Raw genomic sequence first — 15,050 nt, 5'->3', positions numbered from 1 at the left:
AAATTTTTTAAAGATTGAAACACTGTAAAATGACTAATGCAGCTAAATTTGTCGTAATAAATGTTACAAATAACAAATAACGAAGAAGACAACGAATATGAACAATTATGGCCATAAAAATCAATCGATCGCCGATATATTTGTAAGAAAGCGTATAAAACGAGTGCGTAACCGATTGTAATTTAAGATAAATGGGATGTTCGTTCATCTTTAACTTCCCCTTTACGCCTTCGTGTCGATCTTGGTTCGGTTAAGCATGAAATTAGAATGGAACAAGTTGTTTAATCTTCCACTGAGCTTCGCCCATTTATCTAGATATGTAGCGGTAATTACCGTTTTCCATGCAATGATTTTAACTAAAATTTACGTACACTGATAGTAGATTTCAATGTATATAAAAAATCTATAAAAAAGACTGAGTAGCGATTATAAAATTTGCCTATATCGTTTTATTTTTCGATATTGTATGGTTCAGTATATATCGTAATACTTATAGCGAATACTATTATAAATCTTTAAATCTGAGTATAATTTCGTTATCAATAATAATTATTTATTGGGAATGAAACACGAACAAGAATGAAACAAAGAATAAGATAGCGTTTTAGCCGGAAATAACGTAGCTTCACGGAAAAATGACAGGAAGTCAAAATATTTCACGAACATCGGCAGTCAAACTATAGTGAGATCTTTGAGAGCTTGCGACTGAAATAAAATGAGTTAGCTCTCCGCAACGAACCCTACAAAACGAATTACGAACTCGCCGAAAGTTCGACAAAAGTCGAAGATGTTTAAGAATCGGGATGCGACATCACTCGCCACTTCTTCGGCAACGTTTCATCTTTTGGAAGCGTCAGAAGGCCAACGCCGAATACATAAATACATATATTGTATAAAGCCTCGTTTTTAAACGGTTCTTAAGAAGCGATCATGTTGGTCTCGAATATAGTGAATGCTTGGAGAAATTTTCTACGCTTTTAAGAAAAAAATATTCTGTTTTTGAAATTTTGAACTACATATTATGCCATGTACCTAATTTATCAAATTATTTTTCGGAAAGTCAGTTTTACAAGAAAGAAGAGAAGAAATTTTATAATCCAAACTTTTGTAGATTTTTATAGCTAGAAAAGTGATACAATTATGAAAAGTACATTTTTAGAACTTCATTACGTAGGTACGTGATTAACGTTCATATTGGAAAAAACAAATTACGTACTTCCATAGGTTTATTTATAGGAAGAAAATGAGATACATAATAATAAAGTTTAATCTAAACGCATCAGTTTTCTGTACTTTTCAATTTTTAGATGGAATTCGGTGCTAATCGATGTGTTTTCTGAACAGCTCAAGTATGGACAACTAAGAAAATTACATTTTCAAACTTTACATTTTCACCAGTCACGCCACAGATACATGTAAATAAACGTCGATATAATTTGTCCCCCTTTAAAATGTTCTGTTGTGATCGACCGTTGCTCTGTATTTTGACTGTTATTGACATTCTCCAATGTTGTGGACTCTTCCTGCGTACGCAATTTGCTCGATGATCAATTATTCGAGCGAATATATACACTACGCATCGTTCGACTTATTGGTTAACCTGATTATGCGCGTACAAATTTTAACGAGTACTTTTTTAAAACCACCGATTCACTAACACGGTTCCACAATTAAACTACGATTACGGCGAATGCGTGTTCTTATACACAGATCGGGACAAATATATATGGATTCTTATGAAAGCATACGTTACAGTTTTTAGATATTTTATTTGTCAAAACCAGTCTTGAAAACACGAATCCATCGTAAATCGCTGTAACCTAACCAATATTTTCTGCATTAAATCAACAAATTGTTTCAGATAAGTAATAGTAGTTGTTTAAAAGACAGACAATTCGATTGTTCGGAGCAGTAAAATCAACAGAAAAGAAGCCATGTTTACGACACGACACTACTTTCGCGGTACTGCTTCCTTTTGATGATTTTAAGAATCGATGCGGTACGTCTCTGCGATCGATACTCCGGTCGATAATGCGCACCTATCGCAGTTGAGCAATTTGAAGCGTGATGCGCGCGCAGAGTAGTTTTAACGACTCGAAGTGTAGTGCGCGTAACGTGTGGTTTCGTGTTTGATTTTTGTGCAATTTTTCAGTGTTTTAATCAATATTATCAACATCTAAAAGATCTTTCTGCAGACTTACGAGGTGCTTATATTCTCCAGTTATTTCATACAGTGAGTAGGAAGTTTTATATTTAAAAGTTTCGTAATTCAATGTTTGAACGTCGCGTCGTTTCGATTTTAAGCGGTCGCCATATTGCACACGTACAATACTTGCTTGAATTCAAATCAGAGGATCGCATTGCAATTCACGCAGAGCAGGACCTTCGAGTCCTTCGACAGAGGAATAAACCTATCATGAACAAATGGAAAAGACAATACTTCTTGCATACTCTCTCTATATCTATTCATTATCTTTGACAATAGGTTTAGGTTACACTATGCTCGAGACACTAACAAAGAATAGAAGGACTAGTCATTCAAATTTACGCGAAACAAGGTTATTGGAATTTAGGCGAGCTCTTTGGCATAGGATTTACTGTATTTTAACATAACACGACGAACGAAATTTTACGAAACTATGAAAAGGTAGTTGGATGGTAGTTGGAAATAAATATGTCCAAAATGAGTTATAGGAGTTAGAAAAAGATGATATGATTTTGATGATACGCTATCGTAATTTTTAACGAAGAGGAAGCATTGTTCGCGATATCGAATGGTTTAACGACGATAGTTCCTTTTTTTTTACAAGAATAGCGAATATCTCATAATGAAAGTTAATCGCGGAAAAATTAAGCGAGAAGAATTATTGGTTTTTAGTGACAATGTTAACGATAAGGAAAATCTTACGATGATTTTCACGGATTTGCAACAGCGTGAAGTTCATTATAACTCTCTTTGTGGCTAGAAGATTTCGAGCGGTTAGACGCGGAAAATTATGCTTTGAGCGTTGAGACGTTAAATGGACACGCCATTCTTTCTTTGTACTCTCTTCTTGCAGGAAATCGATTTTGACAGAGAGAAATATGTTTTGAAGCACGAATAGCATAAACGATGGCAAACTCCATGGATCCAAATTAAATATCGAGAAGAAATTTCTAATGCTATTATTCCTACCAATATTTGTATGAAAATGCGTGAAATTTTTTTTATAAATCTCTGCTACAGTTTGAGTCTTAGGAATTACATAATTTCGTAGAAATGTTCGTTGTTTGATTACTTTTTTCTACTAGAAAAACGAAATTTATGTTCCATTATCAGTGCTGAAAGTATTTCGGACAACAGTGTGTCTATTATTAGAACCAAGTCTTCGTCAGAACGAAATCTTTTATCGTCGTGTCGGAAACTCTGAAGAAGTTGCTTCTTCGAAACCGAGTTATACAAGTTCATCGTAGGCGTTCACGAGGAAAACGTTTGACAATCGCAAAAGGCTTGGTCATTTCTAATCCAGTTCGTTTGTTTTCTTCGCTCTCCCTATAGATGTTTTTCGTTATTAGGGTGACGCGAAGTATCATCGCCACTGCATGCCGATAAAAAGGAGGAGAAGGCAATACTTATTGGACAAATTCGTTAAAGGCTGGTACGTTTGAATAACACGATCGTAACCAATATCGCGAACATAGAAATGAAAAGTCGTAATGGAAAGTGTGTGGAGGAAGTGAAGGAACTTTCGACTCTCGTACGACCGTCGTGTTTGTAAAGCAAAGTTTTACAGAGTATACATCGTGGCGTCAGCGTGGCTAAATGGCTGCGATTTCTCCGAAGTTGAAGGAACGCGTGTAGGGGTAGAATATATGAAAGCGCGTGTGAAATAAAACATGTTGTATTAGAGCATGCCACATCGTATTCTAAAACAGATTTTCAAATATTTTATTTACCAGTAATCCTATTATCGTTGTAACTGAACCAAAAAATCCTTTGTATTTCATAGTTCTATAAAATTATAAATTGCTCGAAGCAATTAGAGGATCGTTTTGGCTGTCTCTTTGATTTTTATATTTACTTCTTACGTCCGTACATCTTTTTTAATTATCATTTTTAAATCGTCATACTATCGAGCCTATAGAACTTGTCCATTTCTGATCACGATAGATCCATTCATAGATCAGATCCTTTAATTCTGTTTCTTATCTTTGCTCTTTGCGTAGAATTGCCTTCGAATCTTGCTACTTTCCGGTCTCGAGCTGTACGCCACTACGATGATCGTGGCGTAGCTCGCATGCGGGTGCATGTGCCGGTGGATGGTAACGCTTGCGCAGTGACGGCGCGTCGCTAGACAGCTCGCCGCTACGGGTGCATCTCGCGGCAGTTCACAGTCGTCTTCTAAAGCAAGCTCATTAGTCGCTCAGCATTCGGCCGGGACACCTTTCCGTGGATCACGTTACACACGTTCGAACATCTCGTGTCCCGTTCCATTTGATATTCCACCTTTACCTCCTCCGTAAAAACTTCTCCCTCCATCCATCTTTCTCTTATCTCACCTTCTGTTCCTAATCAGAGGCTATCGATCAACTACCAGAACAAAGTTTTCATTGAACAAGTTAAGAAACAAACATCTCCCGCCGCGCTCGATATCGCACAGTCTTTCCGCGAGGGGATGCAACGAAGCTCGATAGGCTCTCGTACACGTGCTAGTTAACCGTCTCTTACTTTTTCCACCAAAATATTTTTAAATACTCGCGATTCATCGTCCCTGCGCGTTTTCTTCGGTTATGACATCCGTCCGGTTTCAGTGAATCTCTTGGAACAGTCTGCGAGTCTCCTATCCAACGACGTCTCGATGATCGAGTATCGCATAGCATCGATATTCTTCGAACGGATAAGTCAAACGTAAGGAAATACCAACCACGGTATCGTGAAAATCGATTGAAAGAGGACGATACAGGGGAAAGGGAAGCGCAGATCCAGATACACGGATCGATCAGGTGAACGGAGTGTACGTAATCGAGGGTGAAGGCGGAACTCGGGCGAGCCGAGGTCGTCGACACCGCGACGCGACGTCGACGGTGCAGAATATCAAGGGAAATATAACGAGCACGGTATCGAGAGAACGCAACTCGGCCGATGGTCGAAACAACGTCGACTCAACGGTTCACGATCAAGTTACCCATGCTGCAACCACCGTCTCCTCTCTTGGAGATGGCATCGCTACGTCTGCCGGACTCCGAGGAGTTTGACGTTGATACGCGTCGTAGAAGTAATAATGGAAACGTGCCGCCTACCACCGTTTCGGCCATTCCACAGACCACGGGTACCCTTTTGCAGATGAGGAACGATCTTGGCGATTATCTCAATAACTTGATCGCGGAGGCTATCACGACCAATCCGAGGACATCGATGGAGGAGCAGGGTGGACTTTTGAACGCCAGTAAGACGGCGAACCTCTCGACCGCTGAACAAATTCCCGATCGGCTGTACAGGCACAGCATGGCCATGTCGGCGGTTTACTGTGTCGCTTACGTTCTGGTCTTTGTCGTCGGTCTGATCGGGAACAGTTTCGTCATAGCCGTAGTGTATCGGTCACCGCGGATGCGGACTGTAACGAATTTCTTCATCGTCAATCTCGCGGTCGCTGATGTCCTCGTCATAGTCTTCTGCCTGCCTGCTACTCTGATGAGCAACATCTTTGTCCGTGAGTACCAGAATGTTACAGTATTCATTTACATTGCAATGTCGTTCTGTTGCTTTATATTTAAGGAGAAGATTTTAAAATTATTAGATCGAGAATTTAAAGTTTACGTAGTATGATTCGCGAATGCGAAGAAATATTTTATGGGGAAGGGCTGCTTGGTATAGATCTTGAGTTGTGAGAGCTTAATTATATTGGACTAATGAAATCGCTGGCTTTCCAAGGGCGTTTAAAATCTATTCTATACATAGGATTATTAATATTGAGAAATCTGAAATATACAGAAGAATCTCAGTTATTAGAACACCGATTAAGGAAGCGATCGATTGTCGAAACATCGATTAATAGAGAATTCGATGGTCACGCACGAAACATAAAAACAGAAGAATAGAAACTGAGAAAAGTTCTTACATACCTACCCGAAATCTGTTAATATTCATAAAACATGTAAATTCATTCGATTATCCGAATAGCGTATATCACGATTGGTTCGAATAATTAAGGTTCCACGTTAATATAAAAGCTCGAAATTATTCGTCTAATCCATTAGGATCTCCGATAGCAAAATATTCTATAGCAATATTCTTCCTAATCCGCTTGACGCCACCACTCGAATTTCGAAAAATCGACCAATCGCAACTTCTTATGTATTATAGCACAAAATTGTCTCCATAAACATTATTCGATACTTACAAATCACCATCAACGGCATTTACGATTCTTTGTACGATTGCGTACACACGAATCTAATACGGTCAACGAGAAACTCTGCTACCGATCTCGAGTATTGATCATGCGTGATCGAGCGAAGCGGTGGGAGAGAAAACGTAAAAATTGGATCGAAGGCGATTAAAGGGGAGGCAAGGTGCGATTCGTTCGGCGTCGATTTGTCGTTGCAGGGGTCTCCACTCTCTGGATCGAGCTCGGGGGGGTCACGGGGGTGGAAGCGTGCCCGGCGGGGTTCCCTTGCCAGTACGGAATCGATCCCTCCGTGATCCTCTCGAGCGGGCCATGTTCACGCTCGATGTACCGAGCGTATCGCGATTCTGATTTCACACAAGGGCCGACAGCTTCATCTCGAGTAACTGCGAATAAATTATTCTATAATGGAATCGGGCGAAACTTACCCCTTCCATAGCTCGAAGAAAAGCTCGTGAATTCTTTTCAATTTCCCGTGCGCTTCATCCTGATCCGCACCGGGTTTATTTTCGAAAGAAAGTTTAATCTCTCGCAGGCTTGCGCTCGCGGAGACGATGGATTCAGCGATCTATTTATCGCACTTTTGCGTGAAATATACTTTTAACGATTCAATAATTTAATGCAACGTTTTGTTCGATTTGCATTCAAAACGTTTCAACCATTTTGCATTCAAATCGTTGTAGTGGAAATATAACATAGGGACTCTGTCGAGCTGTTTGTGTATGAACGCGGCAGAAAGCCAAATCTTTTCGATTTCTTGCTCGCTGGATCACGATCATTGCCAAATTTATGTCCAAGGAAGGCTTAATTTCTCTGTAGACTTGTGCTCCATCGATTTAACGACGATTAATTAAACGGGTCAGTTAATGCCGATTCGAAGGAAGGGATAACGAGCAGTAAATATAATTTCGTCGACAGTAGATCGTCCGATTAATTAGAGATTGTTACGTGCGTGTATCCTATGTAACGTCCATCTAATTACGGTTGTTTAAACCGGATCGAAGGGCGAGCATAGATGTAAAGGGGTCGTCTCTACGATTCTGCGCGTCTTCGAAGGTATGTGTCGCAAATGCGAAGCAGGAACGCGCGCGGATAAAATGTTCCAGCGAGATTTACCAAGATCCACCGAGGGATCCTGCGCATCGATCGTTTGTTTTCACTCAGCGGGGGCCGTTACTGCCTTGTGTCCACTTTATTATCCACGTTAGGGCCGTAATGCTGTCGCTAGCGGCGTTAAAGGTTATTGAAACCTAATAAGACCATCGTCGTTTCCCGTTTTAGCGGACTATATCTTATTCCGAATCGAAGTATTTGCTACCGATAATTCCTTCCTCATCAGATGTTTGTTTTATCGTCATCTTTACCTCCGCTTTCTCGTGTTTGAGTATTATACCTTTTATCAATAGAAAATATCCTGCAACAAATATTATGCAGGAGATATCCATGCTTTTTCGATCGTAACGATTAAAACGTGGCAGAGGATCGGTCGTGCTTTTGCATCGTTCGATCTATCGTGTTTTTCCATCGTCAGGTGGAATTAATAGTTTTTTTACTTCCGCATGAGCAAGAAATTTCTATATTCCTTAGCGATTCTAGTTCCTTCCGAATCAAATAATTCGTTTTTCGTTCAGTAGCTTTTCAGCGAGTAAATTGGCAGAAAAGAGTTCCGTTCGAGGGACAACGATCGGTTCATCTGGTCTCGAATCGCAAAGGTCGCGATAATTGCGATAGAGACGGTATTCGGCCGTGAGCCTCCAGAGCAGCCAATTGTCAGCGTGTCGCATTGTCGCACGACTAACGACGTCATTAGCACGCACTCGCGCGGCCAACATGCCTCGCCAGTTTGTTTTCTCCGAGGAATTCAAGTGTTTCCTACCGAGTACCCGACTTGTTCACCGTGTAAACTATTTGCACTACAATTCCTGGATTTTATCTAGTAAACTCATCTTTTGTCGTCGTTTTGTGATGTCGAAATTATTCACAATTTTCGATCATTCTTTACTCTACAAATAATCGTAATCTAATTATAAATTCACCATCCACTAAATAAGATTCAAAAATGGAAATCCATTGAGATATATACTATCGATTGAATTTATTGAACCCAATTTTCTAGATAACCATCCTTCTAAGCGCTTATTTAATAATTTAAACGTTTAGTCGGACAAATGTATGACAGATTTCCTTATCCATTATACAAGTACACACCAACAGCTTCGGTGCAATATTTAACATGCAACTTTAAACATAGTTATTTACTTGCGCAATATAGAATAATATGGTTCTTTCCTCCTGCTGTAAAATGCAAAATGAGTTCAGTCATCGATTTTACTTGACGTTCGAGTTCAAGGCGATACGTCGCTTCTAACTTCTCGAACATAGATTTAATCCAAGAATTTTCATTCCAGCTTTTATCAGACGAAAGTACTTTTAAACTTTATTCAATTTTTTCCCTTATCCCCTTCTTGGATCGAACGCGACATTTGCAACGTTAAATTTTGAAAATCCAGTGAAAACTGATCTACGATGTGGATATTAGGATACCAATGTCAAGAATTACAAGTGTAAATGACTATACAAATATTTTGTTTAAATTCGATAAAACGTTCGAGAAAGTATATCGTAGACGCAAACTTGGTTAGCCATCGATCGTTTTATACACCGTTTGCTCGATTTTATTTATACGATCTAAAGTAGAACATCGTTGTTGCCAGTCTTGTTCATGTAGAATTCTTCTCATTTTACATAGGAATTTAATGTTCGATTAAAAAGTAAAACAGAGCAGTTAATCGTTAAGTAATTGTTTCAAAACTTGTATGACATTGCGAGATCGGCAAGTATCGATTAAGTACCGGAAGAGGAAGCCGTTTGATCAGAGGGTACCATTTCCTTCCGAGAATATCGTTTACACGAAATGAGTGAATTCTTCTAGATCCCTTTGTTTACTCTCCTAAAAGAAACTTAGAGACTATAACGAAATTGAACTCGTGTTCGAGGTGGTGCTTCTGCCGTGGGTGGTGGTAAAGAGCTTTCTCTTTCTCCCTTGTGAAATGATTGCTCCATGGCAGGAAGAAGTTTCGTCCCCGCGGGATGATTTTCGTGCTGGAAATTGTCCGCACTGTTTCTCCTGCATCTTTGCTCTGTAATTTATTGTCGGGGACTGTGGTCCGGATGGTGTTTATTTAGTAAAAATGTTTGTCGATTTCAGTGTGCGTGACATAAGAGATTAGGGTAAGAGTTAGTAAGTTCGACTTACGAAAACAAATATGTATTACTGATAATTCTTCCGAGCCACTCAACTAGACTAGTCAAGTAGGTTTCGTAAACATCCTATAAATTTGCGGATTTTTATGCAAATACATATTTTTCACATTACATATGTTTTCCATATCTTACATAAACGACGTCGATTCAGCTGTTCGAATATCACTGCTAAATGTCGAAGATGATTGCTGTAAGAAATTGAATTCGCCGAAACCATGAAGCACATATTCGATTCTTTTAGCAAATCGATAAGAGAGAAATTTAATCGTATTCTAAAGAAAGCTCTCGATTGCAATATGATATCGAAAATTTCAGAAATTCCGTATGGTAGAACCATACGAGGACTAGAAGAAACCCCAATTACATCTTGCGACGTGAACAATCTATTTCTGTTTCTAAATTAGACAAACGATATCGATTTACTAATCTTGAACAAACTACTGTTACTTACTGTAACGCAGATTATAATAATTAAATGTAGATAATAATATGATTTATATTCCGTAATTTATATGTACGTATCGTGTGTATGTATTTTACGTAATTTGCCATATATCTTACACGATATGACATATTTCCTGTGTACTTGAATATTTGAATATTTTTACGAGTTTTAGCTGCATAAAAATCCGCAGTCTACCCATAAAAAAACAGACGTACAAAGTTTTCATCATTCAAGTCAAGAGTGGCAATAAAAGTGAGCTCGTTTAATTCAGCACGATCGTCGGCAAACAGTCGTTTTTCGAAACGTTCTTCAAACACCCGAAAGAAGGTAGCTAGAACTTCTAGTAACTGGTCTCGAAAGCTCGCATTGCCGAAAGGGTGCGCGAAACGCAATTTCAAAGGTCGAGCTCGTGGTTGGCGGTTTAGAAAACTATGCAAATCCGCGGAAGCTCGTTATAATTACGTTGTAACCGTGATTCGAAAGCGGCTCTTAACATTAGAGGTTAAATGGGAAACGAGACAGGTGGATGTAATCGCGTACGATTACGTTAATAGCGATATCGGTCAACCGTTGCCTTTGACTGGTAATCGGTGCATAATAACGCGATGGATCTCGTCTGTGAAACGGGCAAGTTCTCGTTGAGTAACGAATTTCTGCGGTTGGTCGAAATGGTTATTGGCAAGGAAAATACTGTAAGGTACGGAAAATAAGATACAGTTGTCAAGTATTTATGGTTACTTTAAGTAAAAAATCATTGAACACGCAGATGATACGTGTATCTTGCTGTTTAATATTAAAAAGATTGATTCGCCAATATTATGTCAATTCCTAAATATCGATAAAGATTTTCTACGCAGAAACGCCCATAACTTTAGCATCTGCCTAATAAAATCGATATGCTATAACAGATTAACATCATTCACATGCATCGTTTTATTAAAATACTGCGAAGCTATCTTGCTCGGAGTATGCGGCTCAAAAGTATTTCAATATCTCTCGTCCTTCAACATTACAGTATTTGCCAAACACATAACCGAAGACGAACTCTCATCGCGGATATCTCTAAAGATCCCAATCCAAGGACACTCATTGTGGCCCAGAAATTTCGTTTCATAGAACCAAAATGCCGATGGAGGCAAGAAATTGAAATATTGAGGATGTTCGAACGATATTTCGAGAAATCTGTAAACACGAATCGATAGAGCCGAACAATAAATAGAACAGACACGAAGATTCTTTCGGATTTACATGAAATTTAAGATGTGTTTTCGATCAACTCGGAAATAGCAAATTAAAGCAACATATTGGAACATTTTTGGAAAAAAGAACTTTGCAACGTTTTCGTTAATTTATGACCAGCGGTTCGATTAATGTGGCTGTTCGCTTCAAAATACCCTCTGAACTCTGAACACACATACATTGACGCATCAGGAATGCCAATGCACGGCTAAGCGGTCCCGAACGGCGAAATCAGCCGCGCCGTGTTCCGATGATCGATTCTGTGCGCAGGTAATTCGATTTGCCGTGTCGTTAGTCTAGAATCCCGAGACCGCTGCCAATTTCCATTTCAAAGCGAACGCTAGTGTGCCGTGTACCTGCATACCTACATACGTATATTCAGCCGGAGCCGTGGAAAATGCGGACGCGCCGTTTTCGAGGCTGAACGATCACGCCGTCCATCGAGACGGATAACTCGTAAAATCGCTTCTCACGCTATCCTTTTCTTTGGTCTTCGCACGTTCTGCCTCTACAAATGATAAAATAATCGGTAATTCTGTTGTTTTAGTCATATCAATTTTATATCTTTATTTTAAACTCGCTACATGGTATTTGTCTTTGGATTTTTTAGTAATATTCGATTTAAACAACTAGGTATATAATATTTTAATAGACGGGAATTTTTATCGGGAATTTCAACGACTTCCTTTCGCCGAATGTTACGTGATTTAACACGCAATTCCACAAAAAATATGTAGATTTGTACGATACATATTTCTGTGGAGACAGATACTGTATGAAAATTATTTATTAACATATAGTATCGTAGATAATGAAAATTGGATTCGCTCGTGTTAAAAATTGATCGATAGATAGATAAATATTGAAGAGCGTCGAATCTCTTCAAATTTGTGTATACTTATCGATACCTGGTGCTTCAAGCCCAGTTTTATCGAAGTAGCACTTGTCCAGATCATGACCTTCTCTTTTGTTCGATTCAGGGCAATGCTCGAGTATAAATATTATCCTATTTCGATAGCTTAATCGTCCACGCCTCAAAAAATCAAACAAAGAGTCAACCCAATTAAGTAGCTGCACGAACGTGAGACTATCGCGATCACCTACGTACGATTTATCTTCGTTAAAATCAATTATAATCGATTGAACCACGTCGTACGATGTAAGATTCGTGTCAACTGCCAAGGAAGTGAAGAATTCAAGAAAGACGAATTAGGTTAGGTATATTTGATCAATTTTTCCTAGTTTTAGTTTTTATTCGTAGTTTATTTATAATTATATTTTGTTATGTATATCTTACGATCTACGTTTCATTTACACACCATTGCAAATACTACTATTTATTTATAGATATTTTAATTTTCCTATTAACTTGCATTATTTTCTATCAAAAGATGTTTTATTTATATTTATCAAATTCGCGTAAACAAAATTTTACAGATATTTTCATTCACTGAAGCGTATTTGTAAACTAAATCTTGATTTAGTTTGGTCGAAAAGGAATTTGCGAGAAACTGCAAAACTAATTGAAAGCAAAACTGTTGTTTATTAATTAAAGTCACTTTTATGGACCATTATCGCTTATCTTCCGGTCTTACTGGTAGGAAGTTCAAATAGAAATGTCGGATATCTACGAGATTATCCGTAAACCCTGGATTGTATTTAAATATCGTCTTCCTAATCGAGAATCTAAACATTCCACTGTGAGATTTCTATCTATAATTGATCTAGCGGCGCTGATAATGGATAACGATGGACTTTTCCGATTTAGGCGGAAAAAAGGAGCTGTAGTAGGAGGTAAAAAATTAGAACGTTCATAGTAAACGATCGCAGTAGGACGTTCTTCTAACGCGTTATAATACCTTCCACCCTACGAAGGAAAAAAAGAAGATAAAAGAAGGTAATAAATTTTTCTCTCCGTAACTTGTTGATTTAACAATAACGAGTAACGAAATTCCAAAAATGAGTAGTGTTTTAATAAAAATCCGCCGAAATCGAAGCATTAGGGCTAGCTGCAAAAACGTTCCTCCATCGTAACGACTCTTTCGGAGTTACAAATTGTTTTGATAAAATGCAGTGGATAAAATTTCCCCGGAAATCGATTTGATCGATAATCAAGGCCGTTTTTATAGTTCTATAGAGAAGGACGGTCTTTCTTTGGGTAATCACGCGTGCTTCTGTGGGTATTCTTAAACTTTGCCTTAACTGACCACCGTGTAAATCACAAAAATCGGAAATTCGTTCGGTATAATTTTCCCGGTGTAAAATTCTGTCACGAACGCCCGAACGCATAGGCATCTTGCCTATTCGTATTTAGATACATTTTGGTTGGCTATTATTTTTTCATAGTTTTCGAATCTACACGCCGCTACTATAATTTTTCAAGCAAAGCATATAAAGATATTCCGCGATAATCCAGTCTCCGATTATTTACGATTAGAAAGAAAAAAAGGTTTTGGTCTTTGATCATCCCGTCTTTCTTCTGTCTGTGATTTTTCATTAATCTTGCTCGACTATAGAAGATTCACCGGCTGTTTCGAGCAACTGTTACAAGTAGAGGAACTTCCTTGTTTCGTCTGTCAAACGATGTTTCCCATTTCGAGAAATATTCTTTCGAGCCCAACTCCGCTCGTTTCCGGGGCTAAAGGGGAACAAAAACGACGAGAAGGAGAGAAGAGGGAAAGGAAAAGAAGCAAAAGAACGAGTCAGATTAATCGTTACGATCGATGCACCGATAATTAGGTCGTGCATTTGGCTAAACGCGGACAAGCCGAGAGAAATGGAGCTGCGAATGATTATGCGATGGGTGTTCTGGCAACAGGATTGCATAGGGATATATGTATAAGGTGTTCAAGTTTTAACCGATTAATTAAAATTAATTGACATGCCTTTGATCGTTTCTCGAGCGATAGATGTATAAAATCACGATATTTTAATTTTGAAAATATATAATCGCAACATGGAAGAGGGCAAGCACGAGCGATACGAATAAATTTTAATCACGTAGATTGAGATTAACAGTAAAATGCATCGACCGTAAAGGAAATAAATTTATCTAGTTATTGTGAAAATAATTAAAGAAATAATATTTCTACTCTCTTGGTGCGTCGTAAGAAACAAAGGCATGTATTTAGCTGTTTATATTTAAGAAATTAGAATTTTCACTGATGGTTCCGTGCCACGGAACCAGTTTGTTAGACTGCGACTTTCTAACTCTACTTTGCACGTTCTACGAAAGTGCTTTATGAATTTATGGCTCGTGGAACCATTTGTAAGATGCATGTGAAATTTTCGTGCGTGCCATCCGAGATAATAGTTCAGAGTGATTTATTACACGGGTGTATAACTTCAACAAATAATATATCGCGCCTCTTATTTATTTCCAACTACAACTAGTGACACGTACTAAATACGATGAATGTTTTATTTGAAAAAGACGATATTTCAAAAACGAGCCTGTATATGCATACACATGTAAATCTTAATATTACACGACGCGTAAAATAACTAAAAGAGGAAGGGTGGAAAGAACAGAGCGTGGGGTAAAGAGCTCGTACAGCCGCGGTTGTGCACGGCAGACTGCAAGCCGTGGGTCGTAGATAGCGGGACGCCACCCGAGTTCAACATGTATACATACGCCCCCGCACACGCAGACAGGGGTAGGTGTATCGAGTGCGCTGGCTGCACGGGGTGAACGTCCCGAGGTGACCGCGTCCCTG

At 38.7% G+C, this 15,050-nt stretch overlaps 1 protein-coding gene across 1 annotated transcript in view; it reads left to right on the top strand.

Annotated features, from left to right (window-relative positions):
- Positions 1 to 4,352: 4,352 nt before the first annotated feature.
- The window catches only part of SIFR (SIFamide receptor), a 57,777-nt gene continuing 47,079 nt past the window's right edge, over positions 4,353 to 15,050 (top strand). Inside the window, exon 1 of the mRNA XM_069121579.1 lies at positions 4,353 to 5,690. Within this exon, the coding sequence (XP_068977680.1) occupies positions 5,123 to 5,690 (568 nt within the window). The 5' untranslated portion in view covers positions 4,353 to 5,122. The remainder of the gene's footprint in view (positions 5,691 to 15,050) is intronic.

Source organism: Bombus flavifrons, chromosome 10, assembly GCF_040668555.2.
Source record: "Bombus flavifrons isolate JBK064 chromosome 10, iyBomFlav1_principal, whole genome shotgun sequence".
NCBI classification, from domain to species: domain Eukaryota; kingdom Metazoa; phylum Arthropoda; class Insecta; order Hymenoptera; family Apidae; genus Bombus; species Bombus flavifrons.
This window is presented reverse-complemented; position numbering and strand designations above follow the sequence as displayed.